Source organism: Mytilus trossulus, unplaced genomic scaffold (genome assembly GCF_036588685.1).
Source record: "Mytilus trossulus isolate FHL-02 unplaced genomic scaffold, PNRI_Mtr1.1.1.hap1 h1tg000122l__unscaffolded, whole genome shotgun sequence".
Lineage (NCBI taxonomy): Eukaryota > Metazoa > Mollusca > Bivalvia > Mytilida > Mytilidae > Mytilus > Mytilus trossulus.
The window spans coordinates 2,412,902-2,426,964 of record NW_026963298.1 but is presented as its reverse complement, the minus strand read 5'-3'; the positions used below and the strand labels follow the sequence as shown (position 1 = coordinate 2,426,964).

General features: G+C 31.3%; 1 protein-coding gene across 1 annotated transcript in view; it reads right to left on the bottom strand.

Moving 5' to 3' along the window:
• LOC134700111 (BMP-binding endothelial regulator protein-like) overlaps positions 1 to 14,063 on the bottom strand; it is a 48,696-nt gene that overhangs the window by 7,671 nt on the left and 26,962 nt on the right. Inside the window, exons 3-8 of the mRNA XM_063561484.1 lie at positions 13,626 to 13,817; positions 8,767 to 8,857; positions 2,927 to 3,009; positions 2,346 to 2,445; positions 1,430 to 1,539; positions 475 to 612 (exon numbers count right to left, since the gene is read on the bottom strand). Coding sequence (XP_063417554.1) covers positions 475 to 612; positions 1,430 to 1,539; positions 2,346 to 2,445; positions 2,927 to 3,009; positions 8,767 to 8,857; positions 13,626 to 13,817 — 714 coding nt within the window. The remainder of the gene's footprint in view (positions 1 to 474; positions 613 to 1,429; positions 1,540 to 2,345; positions 2,446 to 2,926; positions 3,010 to 8,766; positions 8,858 to 13,625; positions 13,818 to 14,063) is intronic.

The following is a 14,063-nucleotide window of genomic DNA, read 5'->3' as shown; positions in this document are numbered from 1 at the left end:
TTTTTTTAGGTTTTCTTTAATTTGTATATGCTAAAGCCTCAGTCTTGTCTCTACCTTGTTTTCCCTTGTATCTCATATTTTTGTCAAATTAAATAACATTTGTATACTTACTTTTTTTGTAGATAAAAATCTGTTCAAGATATTCGATTTAATTACGGTAGCAGTAGTTCTTTGCACGATCGTTCTTTTTTGTTTTTAAATCTAAGCATGTACAATATAACACCATTTGTGTAATGTCTGTTTATCTTCTAACTTTTATATTGTCTATGATATATTTGTCTCATTTGATAAATCTTTCTGTAAATTTATATCCCCTGTGCAAACTTTTGTATTTTACATTTTTGCTCACAAAAAGAATGAATAACAACTGTCATATTCCTGACTTGACACGGATATTTTCCTATGTAGAAAGGGGCGGGCTAAACCTTGTTTTATAGATGAATTCGAAACTAAGAATAATTAAGAAAGACAAACCTGTTTATATGTACCCTTGTATTCACACGGATCTTTACTAGGACACACTTTACAACATGAATCTTTTGGTTGGAATGCTCTATCTAGAGAACAGGTTAAAGGTGGGCAAGATTCTCTATCACATATTGCAGTACCTTCCTGTAAACAAAGGAAATATTAAAATATATTGAAGTATAAGTAATAAGCTGGATGTACTACAAATTCATAACTTAAATGTTTTTATTTATAAATAGGATTCAATACAAATATAACAATTAACATTGCACAAACAATTAATAGATGACTTGCATGTACAAACATGACAATGATTTGGGACACTAAACATGTAAAGAAATATTTGAACCTGGCTTATTTTGTTTTCCCCTTTTTCTTTACACATCAGATATAATTAAGCTCTGATAGACACATACTTCTTTTAGCTTTTAAATTTTTGTATACCATTATTTAAATTCTTTACAAACTTGTTTATTACCATGATTACAAATCCATTAGTATAATTGAATGATTTTTAAAGTCGAAATTACGTTATAATTTGAAAATACCTCCCATTAAGCTAGGTGTTACTTGTATATGTGCATTTATGGACATATTGTGTTGGTTTGATTTTATTCCATTCCAAATATTCATCCATACAATCTTTAAAAATGTATACCTTAATATATATATATATCAACACGAATACAAAATTAAGCAAGAAAAACATTGTTTGATGAAAAGAGTTTATAGAGATACTTTAAATACCTGACAGCTAAAAAATATGATACATAGAGAATAAAACATGGCAAAATCCGTATCATACCGTAACGACCCATAAACATATATCAACCTTGTTAAAAAATCAAAAGTAAACAGAATAAAGACAAATTATTGAATAATGAAATGATTCCATCTTTATATCAAAATACTAAAAACAATTAGCATAAAGTATATGAATGAATAATTACTATAGTCTCACCATACATGTACATTTTGTGCAGTTCCCTGGCATAAATAATTGTCCTGTTTTGTAAATTTTGTTTTGAAAGAAGCACCGCCCACCAGGTAAATTGAATATTCTTCTTTCTCCTGAAACAATATATAGTCAGTATAAACTGATGATCATGTTTGGTTTTTATGGTTTTTAATGGTTTTTTTTGTATTTTCTAGTAATGTCTTGTTTTTGTCGGTGGTTTTGGGGTTTTTTTTTGGGGGGGGGGGGGGGAGGGGGAGGTGTGAGATTGAGGGAGCTCACTTTGTTTATCCTCGTTAATAAAGTAACTATTAGCATATTCTAACATTGTTCTAAATTTGTTTTTCCAAATATGTTTTAAATGTCTTTATCAAGATTTATTGATGTATATGGTTTACCAAAGATATATTTTAGTATGCAAGACGTGGGTATTGTCGCTACATGTCGCATTATTTGCTCTCAAATCAAAACAGTTGGAAAACAAACCATTACTTAACTATAGCAAATTGATCAAAAGACGCTGGACAATGTTAATTGCTCTTTATAAATCCATTCGATATTGTATTCGAACATTGAGATGTGTCAAACTCAGTCCCGAATACGTTTATAACTGAAATTATGATTTTTCAAAACCTTAAGGTGGTACCCAACACTTATACTAAAATCAATTTGGCTCGTTTAATTTTCATAAAATTTTGCTCAAGTATTTACTTTTACCCTATAACAAAAATATAAAAATTTCAAAAATTTTGAACCAACCGTTTTGTCAGAAAAATTACACTGGTTATATAGTAAATTGACAAACACTAATTTTGATCATTGAGAAGCTAAATATTCCATTAACAACACAACGTAATTTAAACGTTTAGCTGATTTTACAGAGTTATCTCCCTGTAGTGTTAGGTACCACCTGAATACATACCTGAACACTCAGCACAACATGATCCGTTTGGAGTATATATAACATTAGCTGGACAGTTTAAAACGGGACAAGCTTGCTTTTGACAAACTATGCTTCCTCTCTGTAAAACAGGAAAGACATGAAACATTACTTTTCATGACAATGTCAAATTTAAACTGTATAGTGTATTTATATTTTTCTCCAACTGAACGTTTAACACATGCTGGGTCGTTCCACATATGAAGCAGGATTTGCTTACCCTACCCTTCAAATTTAAACCATTGAAATCGTTTTTCGCATACTCATTTGTTTCAATCGGAAATTGTCCTGTGACTATATTTATAGAATTTGTGTTCTTCGCTGTGAATACCACTGTCACTTTAATATAATAATAATCAATTTAACTATTGTAAGTTTATTGTATTAATTTTGTATGCCATAACCATTTAATGTAAATGTGTTTGTGCTAATGAAAATTGTTTATTGTGATCTTGAATTTAGATACTCCATTTCATATGAGTATTTAATTATTTTCTTCTGCTTTCGGGTATCCGCAAACACAAATCAATATCACCATAACATTGATTTTACTTATTTCATACCTGACATAAGCACTTTGTACATGGGTCTGATTTTAACGTGAAAGACTCGCCATCACTGAGTTGCTTCCCTTGGTATTTACATCCTGAAATAAAAATGCAAACATAAAAAGTAAAAACACAAAAATACTGAACTCCGAGGAAAATTCAAAAAGGAAAATCAAAAATCAAAAGGCAAAATCAAAAGTCCAAACACATCATACAAATGGATAACAACTGTCATATTCCTGACTTGGTACAGGCATTTTCTAATGTAGAAAATGTTTGATTGAACCTGGTTTTATAGCTAGCTAAACCTCTCACTTGTATGACAGTCGCATCAAATTCCATTACATTGTCAACGATGAGTGAATAAAACAATGATATTTCAATTTACGAAAATATTATATGGACAGACATTTTGACAAATGTTCAAACTGTCTGTCCATATAATATTATCAAATCGTAAATTAAAATATCATGTTGTACATTATATTTGTATGAAATGAAAACATCAAGGTTAATAGATAGGTTGCATTACAGTGACACGTCAGTTTGTAGATCGGTAAATTGCGTCATATAGGCTATCAAACAATTAACCATAAAACCAACGACTTCCAGCAAAAGTTTACCTGTAAGATACCTACTAAAATTGAATATTATGTTATATCCAAAATGCTGTTTGACAAGGATTATCATACTTATATTTGTGCTAGAGTTATCTTTCTTTATTCACTTGCAACTTTTAAACTAACGATATAAATGTCATACAAAGTGTTTGCACAAAATAAGAATTTAATAGAATGAAATTCATTAGTTGACATACTCATGTCAAAGTATATGTTTTCGAGATGCAATAACCGCGCCGCTTGTGCGTGTGTGTGTGTGTGTGATTAAAGTTTGAATTTTTTAAAGTTTAAATAACGGCTTACTCTGTACAATTTAAAGTAAACATATTAAAATGATATCATAAAATTAAAGTATCAATAACCTTTTGTTTTTTTATTGAACATAATTATTTTTAAAAAAATGTGTTTACAATTCGTGGAACACAAGTTCAGTTTCTAATGCTCAGTACTTGTGATCATTTGAAAAGTATTTCATACGAAAGCTACGGATATAACCCATCCTGAGAGATAAACAGTCAACAATCCGTGATAGTAAAGCAAACATTGGTTGCGCTCGAATCGATTTTAACTATACTGATACAAGGCAAGTGAAGAAACATACAGTACTCCGCTTCCCATGATACGCCTTGAATATCAAACTTCAGTGCAGGTACGGATTGCTGGTCAAATAATACGCTTCAAATAATATATATTCCCTTCAGAACTACTGATTACTAGTAAATAACTATTCCATACAGAAGCACAACTAACTCCCGGAATAAAAAAAAATCCACTATATGTCGCTGACTTTACAAAAAGAAAATGATTAACCAAGTTATACAGATTGAACGTGCTGTCAAATCAACTTTTAACAGGATAGACAAAAACCAACATGTTTTTGAAATTATTTCAGTCAAGTTGATTTTGTTGTTTTTGTATGTTTCCTCATGTAGTATTTACATTTTGATTACGGTAGATTAATTCCAAACCTCGTGGAATGGCTAAAGAAGTTCAATGTGATTATGAAAAAAGAAAATGATTGCACTGTATGTGGTTATATGTTTGGGGCTTTCAAAACTTTCGAGTGATTTGAGCGTAAACTATTTGTCTATCGTAGAAGAAATCGTGTAGCATTTAAAATGTTAAGCCTGGTACATTGATGATTCTTTTTTTTTAAGAGTACATTTTGATAGTTTACTCAGTCGTATAGATCCAAAGGCCGTATTATTATATCACAGCAAAACGACATCCTGAACAATAATCATTGGCATTAGATAGTTATAAAAGGTACAAGGTACCAGGATTATAATTTTTACGCCAGACGCGCGTTTTGTTTTCATAAGACTCATCAATAACGCTCATATCGAAATATTTATAAAGCCAAACAAGGACAAAGTTAAAGAGCATTAATGATCCAAAACTCCAAAAAGTTGTGCCAAAAACTGTTCAGTACTCTAATTTATATCCTTTTAAACAAATTCCACTTCTTTAAACAAAGAAACCAAATGCCATAAAACTATTGGCAGATCCACCAAATGTCCATAAAACTATTGGCAGATCCACCAAATGTCCATAAAACTATTTGAAGATCTTCCAAATGTCCATAAAACAATTGGCAGATCCACCAAATGTCCATAAAACTATTGGCAGATCCACCAAATGTCCATAAAACTATTGGAAGATCTTCCAAATGTCCATAAAACTATTGGCAGATCCATCAAATGTCCATAAAACTATTGGCAGATCCACCAAATGTCCATAAAACTATTGGCAGATCCACCAAATGTCCATAAAACTTTTGGCAGATCTTCCAAATGTCTATAAAACTATTGGCAGATCCAGAGGAAGTAGGACAGGGTTGAAAATGAACGAATATTAGCCTGAATCATGTGATCCCTCATTTATTTTTGGGTTACACCAAAAGAACGACCCTATATTTACGTGTCTAGATCCGCGCCTAATGAAACAGACTGGATATCCAGGCCTGCAGTTTGTTCATGTTGTTATTGAACACACTTTCTAGGTATTTCACATTTAATTGATACGCAATGCTCTTCAACTTTGTACTTGTTTGTCTTTATAAATATTTTGATTTGAGCGTCACTAATGAGTCTTATGCAGACGAAACGTGTGTCTGGCGTATTAAATTATAATCCTTGTACCTTTGATAACTGTTTCTAGGTATTTTACATTTAACACATTTCAAATTTGTTTTGGTGTTTAAATTTTACTTTGGACTACAAAATGACAAACGTTTATATAACGAGGACAGTTTTAGACACTCTTTTGGAGAGATATCAACCCTATTTTTTACTTATATATTTCTTATTCAGTTTATCATTCTCATAGAACATTAAAGCTATTCTTTCATGTGTGTAACTTCCTACTTATATGTTTTATCTAATATAATCTAGTCTGTCATTCAATATAGTTTTAAAGCATAAAATACAAGAAAAAAATAGTATTTGAGTCTTACCAAATGGGACTAAAAGCATGATGCGAGACTTACACTTAGGACGAGATTATTAACTAAGAGTTTTCAAATTAATTCAAAAGTAAAAGATTTATTTTTCTTTCAAGATGCTTTGTTTAATTAGTCGTTTTCGTTTGCATTTATACGTACTGTACCCAGTTAGACGAATCGTGTCCCATATATGACGTCCCATTTGTTCTTCAAACAAACTAGTTTAAAATGTAAACAAACCTTTTATAAATATGTACGTGGAATTTCAAAAGAATTTTTTGCTTTATCTACAGAAAATTATAATAAGGCATCATATATAAACAGTACGTTATTGATACTTGTATGATAATCATTTTAACATGTATACTTTAAAATGTATACACTCAGTCATTATTTAGACTTAAAAATGTTTAAACACGTGGTTTGTTAAATCCACGACACAAATACACAAACGACGCTATTGCGTCTGGTTTATAAAAAAAAAATCAAATTTTGAGAGTATCCGTTAAGTTTAGAACTGAATGATTGGGTTTATGAAATAGCCAATAATGCTCAAAACATGCAGGGAAAAAAAGAAAGAAAGAAAAGAGAAAAATAAACAATAAAGAATTATGGGCATTACAAAATAAAGAATTAGATATAAATGTCTTTAAAAGTTGTAGAATACAGAAGTGAAGGACCCCATCTATACCCTCGTTATGTTTCTCTCTTATTTATTCAAATCCACATATTATCTAATTCTTAAAGTTTAAATCTCGCCCCTGTCGGGTTGTATTTGAGTAGACAGCAGTTATCTGCCAGTAAGTAAATATTTAGAATGGTTTGAATATAAAGATAAATGCCTTTTGTGGTCTGTTTGATGACGGTAAATTTTAATGACTGCTCAAGAGACTCTATGAAGTACTTGTTTAAGTCAATTTTATCTCTCCGTGCACACCCAGAGGGCGGGTGCAAGACATTAGAAACTTTTCAATAATAGAATGCATTCTGGGACTAGGACGGGTTCAAGAATTTAGAAACATTTAAATAATAGAATAAATTCTGGGGACTAGGGCGGGTGCATCCATTAGAAACTTTTCAATAACAGAATACATTCTGGGGACTAGGGCGGGTGCAAGCCATTTAGAAACTTTTGAACAACAGCAGGCTTTCCTGGACAAAACTAAATGGATTCACTTTTTAAACGATAATTTGAATTGCAAGTACTTTATATGATCGTAATACAAATGTTTATCTACAACACATTGTGCATCTTATGAAATACCTCTGCTGATAGTTGGTTATACCAGACTCGCGTTTCACAAAACATAGCAGTGGAGCGCGAATCTAAGTCATTTGAAAACTAAACTGCATTTGATTTCGAATCTCTCCCATTTTGAAATTCGTGTTTATACTGGCGGAAGCAAGACATTAAGAAACTTTTGAATAATATAATGCATTTCTGTCTGACTGAATGGATATACTTATTCAACGAAAATTTTTAATTTCAAGTACTTTATATGAACTTAATACAAATGATTATTCAAAACAAGTCGCGCCTCTCGTGAAATAACTCCTAATATATATCAAGGATTATAGTTGGGTGCATCAAACAAATAGAAGGGGCGCTGGAATCAAAACAGTTGAAAGATCATACTGCATATTATATCCACTATTTCCGTTATCAATCAAATGGGTATAGAACAAAGATTCATTTACTAGATACAACTTCTAGACTCTTTCTCTTTCTCTCTATTTGAAATTTATTTTGTTCAGGGAACATTACGGTAATCAGAAGGTACAGCATGATTTTTTACACTATTCAATTGATCGTTTTGTCTTTCTAGGATGTAAAAAATAAAACTTTTGTTGTCCTATTTCAAATTTTAATGACTGCTCAAGAGACTCTATGCAGTACTTGTTTAAGTCAAGTTTATCTCTTTGTGTACGCCCAGAGGGCAGATGCAAGAATTTAAAAACTTTTAAATAACAGAATGCATTCCGGGACTAGGACTGGTGCAAGAATTTAGAAACATTTAAATAATAGAATACATTCTGGGACTAGGGCGGGAGCAAGAATTTAGAAACTTTTGAATAATAAAATGCGTTCTGGGGACTAGGGCGGGTGCATCCATTAGAAACTTTTCAATAATAGAATGCATTCTGGGGAATAGGGCGGGTGCATCCATTAGAAACTTTTCAATCATAGAATACCTTCTGGGGACTAGGGCGGGTGCATCCATTAGAAACTATTGAATAATAGAATGCATTCTGGGGAATAGGGCGGGTGCAAGAATTTAGAAACATTTAAATAACAGAATGCATTCTGGGACTAGGGCGGGTGCATCCATTAGAAACTTTTCAATAATAGAATACATTCTGGGGACTAAGGCGGGTGCAAGAACTTAGAAACTTTTGAATAATATAATGCTTTCCTGGACAAAACTAAATGGATTCACTTTTTAAACGATAATTTTGATTCCAAGTACTTTATATGAACGTAATACAAATGTTTATCTAAGGCACATCGTGCATCCTATAAAATACCTATACTTACTTGGGTATGTCAAACTCGAGTCAAAATGGTTTTCTCCATTTTAAAATCAGTGTACAACGAGCTCAACAAGTTTTCAGTACACCTTTCTCCTGATATATTTCCTTAAAAAACTGATTTGCGTTTTCAAAGGTTGATCAATCAGTATATTGCATTCATAAGGTCATGGAAAACATTGTCTAACGTGAAGAGCTTTCTCTCAGTATGTGTGAACATCTGACTTCGATGTGATCACACTATATACATCAAATATACTCACCTATACAAGAGCCACAGCACAGCCCAGACGTGGTAACAGGATTCATACAAGGGGTGTAGCACTTCATTTCTGATCGTGTTATAACTCCAGCCTACAATTGGAAAATTATAAATCATCACTACTGCTGAACATGCAATATTCAAGTGATATTTAGTCTGGCTTGCCGGAAAACCAAACTCAACCTACCATTTTTTACTTAAAATGTCCTGTAAAAAGTCAGAAAATGGCAAATGTTGAATTATAGTTCGTATCTGTATGTGTTTTATTTCTAATGTTGTGTTTCTGTTGTGTCGTAGTTCTCCTCTTATATTTGTTCCGTTTCCCTCTGTTTTAGATTGTAACCCGTATTTTTTTTTTTCTCAATCGATTTCTGAATTTTGAACAGCGGTATACTAGTACTACTGTTGCCTTTATTTATGATAATCAAACAAAACAGTACACAACATAATGATCACATGTTCGTATGCCCAACATAGTTTAGGGTGCTGGGTTAAGTAGAAAGGTCTGCATATGCCCAACATAGTTTAGAGTGCTGGGTTTAGTATGGAGGTCTACATATGCCCAGCATAGTTTAGGGTGCTGGGATTAGTAGGGAGGTCTGCATATGCCCAGCAGAGTTTAGGATGCTGGGTTTAGTATATATATACGTAGGGAGGTCTGCATATGGCCAACATAGTTTAGTGTCCTGGGTTTAGAAGGGAGGTCTGCATTTTTATTTCTGCATTCTTTACTTCGTAATGCCATTATTTTTATTTTTTCTGTATATTTTGACATTTAATTTTATTCTTTTCTTTAAATATGGCACACTTTTCTATATTCTTTATTTCTTAAGGGGGTAGACCTTCGTTCAGGGAGATAACTCTTAAATCGGTTATGTGTTTGTAAAAGTCATCATCAATGTTTTTAAGCATTTACCTGAAACAGATTGGAAATAATCTATGTAACCTAGAAGCTTAGAATATATTTTAGAAAATGGTTGACACAAACGTACTGATGATTTTAAAAGTTATTTCCCTCAACCTAGTTCTACCCTCCTTAATTGTTTAATTTTCTATTATTTTAACTCCATACACATCATCATTGATATTAATTTGACTTAATCAGTAGAAATAAACATCTCAAAATTTTAAATTCCTCACGACCTCAACTTTTTTGTTTTTATTAAATTTAAGTCTTTTATTTTAAATAGGAAGACTTTAATCGCAAGGTTTCAATTTTAACAGTTAGTATTCCCGCACTAAGTTTGATTATAATTTGGGTTTGAAGTATAAAAGGAATGCTTACACAAGATTTTTGTTGTTGTAATTTTTGCACATAAAATGTACAGGGAACTATTCCTATTAGGAGATAGAAAAAGAAGAAATACATGTTATTCTGAGATAAACAACAGCAGTGTTTAGCACTGAGAAACATTTTGATTTAGTTATATTTGAAGATACTGAAAAACATTTTTAATAAATGTTTTAGATTTTTATTTGTACAGATTTTAATTTTAGAACATATCATTTATACAAAGTGGTTGGTAGGCTTGATATAAAATATTTAACAATCAAAAGCTACAAAATAAAATATTTATAATTATGTTGAATGTTTTTCTCTAGGATAAATTAAATGTAAAATTCATGTCAAACAATTTCAAAGTCTAAACGTTAATGTTTTTCAATACAATTATTTCGAATATACCTATTTGAAAAGGATAGTATAACAACCATTATGGCATACAAATGATATTTTTAACTGTACAACATATAAATACACCAATGTGCCGGATTGATGAACACATGTACATATGCTTAAAAGTAAAAACACAAAAATACTTATTTCCGAGGAAAAATCAAAAAGGAAAATCAAAAATCAAAAGGCAAAATCAAAAGTCCACATACATCAAACGAATGGATAACAACTGTCATATTCCTGACTTGGTACAGGCATTTTCTAATGTAGAAAATGGCTGGGGTGGTGTTCTCGAAAGTATCCTAAGATTCGTCCTAAGTCATAGATAAGACCAATTTTAGGACGGACTTAAGATCAACTTAGGACACTCTTAAGTTGTGTCTCGAAGCTATCTCAGACGAATCTTATGTTAGGACGTCCTAAACATATCCTTAGTCGAAATTTTAAATCGTTAAAGATATATGTTAATAAAACATTTATTAATGACGAAAATATTTAAGAAAATTGTTTACGAATTTTATGATAACATGTACAGAATAAATTGCATAATTCCCAATGTAATTGAATAAAAAAAGATTGTTTTTTAAACTTGAAAACAATTTGTTTTGAAAAGAGAATTAAATTTTTAGTATAATCGTATCGTGAAACACGAAGTTCAAAGTTTAAAATCATGCACCTTTTCTTTATATACGAGTTAATAACCGATGGTGCGTTTCATTTCATGTTAATTTTCACGTAAAATAATGAGCAAAAAGCGAAATCCAAACTTTATTACACTAGGATGAAGATAGGATGCTCTTAAGACACCTTGTTGGGTGTCCTAAAGTTAGGACGAAAAATGAGATATATCATAAGTTAAGAGAGCTTCGAGAACACGACTTAGGACAAAGACTTGTCATAAGATAGACTTAGGACACTTCCTAATCCTAAGATAGCTTCGAGAACACCACCCCGTTTTTAAAAGCTTTTGGATTCGAAAGACAAATGACATATCATTGTGTTATGTAAACTATGGTACATTCGTGCAACTGTTAAATTTCTAAAATACTTTTATATAATTATACAGCTGTGTCTTTATAATTTACAACTTATTATTACTTTTTTCACGAACATTTATTTTACTTATTAAATAAATTTCACATTTAAACTTATAACAGTACTTCTTAAAAGTGAAAAGTGAAATAACAAAAGTAAAATATGGAAGCAAAATTCAAAGCGGATTTAATTAAATGGCAAAATCAAAAGCTCAAACACATCAGACGAATGGAAAACAACTGTCATAGTCCTTACGGTGTAAGGCATTTCCGTGCCTAAGTTGTTTTAACATGACTATAATGTTTTGTGTAACTTGGTGATTTCATATAATCCGTGGAAGGGATTATGAGGGAAATACAACAGATAAAATCAAATAATTGTCCGACATTTGGGAAATTTATACAAAATTTAATCTTAAATTTGTTTACAACTTTATTTGTAAAAATACCTATTATATAACATTTGTGGTGTATATATGTACTTTAAGGAATTTAATAAGCATGGTCTTTGTTACACTTCAATTACGCTGTCTCTTTGTTTATTATCATACAGACATGGAATTGTAGAAACATTTTTGAAAATTAAAAATTGTGGTTACATATTGTGCATAGCAAAAAGAAAATTAGCTATCTCACCGCTTGTTCAAGGGTACAAAAACCTTTACAGTACACATGTTAATATTTTCTCTATTATCATGATAATAAGAGTAGGAATTTCTGTTCTATTTTTCTGTTTTTTTAATTGTTTCAAATTTATATGTACGAAACTTATGTGATTATTCTATATAAAAATTAAGATATTTTGAAATTGAAATATAAGAATTTGGTAAAATTTCTAACTACTAATTTCTCATGTTTTGTAATTTATTATTATGCAACTAATTAGAGGTCAGGTTTACGTACATGTATATCGTTTAACTATCTTTAATTTGAATTTTCATATTTTCCTTTGCCGTTAATTCAGTTTTGTACGACCTTTTGGTAAATGGGAATTTATTCACTACGATCTACAGGAAACTTTTCTTTATAGTACTAGTTGAATAATATTTTAAGCTAATAGAACCAATTTATCTTTCTATAAAAATTAATTGAGAATATTAAAGGACATCTTATATATCATTCGATTTTAAATTAATTAGACAATTTAGTCTTTTCTTACACAGTTTAAAAGTGTGCGTCCTCATTCTTCCATTGAAATTTTTAGTAACTACCTTAAAATTGAATTTCAATGTCCAAAAAAAATGTTTGCAAAAAGAAAATTAGCTATCTCACCTCTTGTTCAAGGGTACAAAAACCTTTACAATACAATTAAGCTTTAATTTCAAATTTTCAATCTTTAAAAGCTTAAACAGGCCTTTAAACAGCCAGAAGCCGAAAATTATAACAATCGAAAACTGGTGTCGCTAACCGGTAAATTGACAGGGGGTGTCTTGAAAAGTCAAAGAGGATAATTAATAGCGAAAGTCATTTTCACAAACTTTAATTTTTCAATAATGAACTTGAAAAGAAGATATTTAACACAGACCATCGGCCTATACACGGTTAATTAAGAAAGTGAAATGTCCGGTTGAAATGCTTTTGTTATACACCTCGCGTTTAAGGGGTTGATGAAAAGCTTTTGTTGTACACCTCGTGTTTAAGGGGTTGAGTCATGGTCTCACAATGTACCATTAGTTTGCCACCCTTCAAATGGCTAAACAAATTACACATTAGATTCTCTGATAAACTGAAGATAATAGAGTGCTCCACAATGCATGTTTCATGCTCTTTTGACTGCCTTAAGGGATCGAAAAAAATAACGAATGAGAACTCTGGGATTTTCTATAGTAGAATACAATAGTAAATAGCTTGAATTTGTAAATCTGTTCGTTTAAATTCAGAAAACGTTAGCATTAGCGGATTTGTTTAGAAGAGGTTATACTGCGTAGGTCCCCATATTGATTTGAAAATATATCATTTTGAACATAAATATCAACAAAAATTCTTTTAAAATATTCAATTTTCTGGAATAAAGGCCCTACCCCCGCTATTTCAAACATCCTTGATCCGCTCAGACGTACCGTTTAAATATTTCCGTTTGGTGCTCATTTTCCTACCCCCTTCCTAACCATCAAAATGTACATGAATTACCTCCTCGTATTTTGTACTTACCCTACAGTGTAATGTAACACAAGGGTCATCTGCCTCTACCCACGACTGTCCACTATCAAAAGCCTTGCCCTGGTACTGGCAGCGTTTACACACCTCACAACACTCGTTCTTCTGCCACGGGTTGTCAAACAATATCATGTAACAACCTTCTAAACTCTGACAAACTTCTCTTTCACAACGAACTTCACCGTTCTGAAATATAAAGGCAGAAAAGTTAAAAACGAATAACAGATAAATAAGCAAATGTTGAATGGAATAAAAGTACATCATAAAATAAGACAAAAATACAATTAGGACAGGGATAAAGAATGGCTTTTTCACAGTTATCCTTCATTCAAAAGACGTTTCTATTCTCTAGCTTAATTTATTGTTCTTCCTGTCCCTAATGGTATCAATGGCGTAGATACGTATACTAGCAATAATAGGTTTCTAAACTAC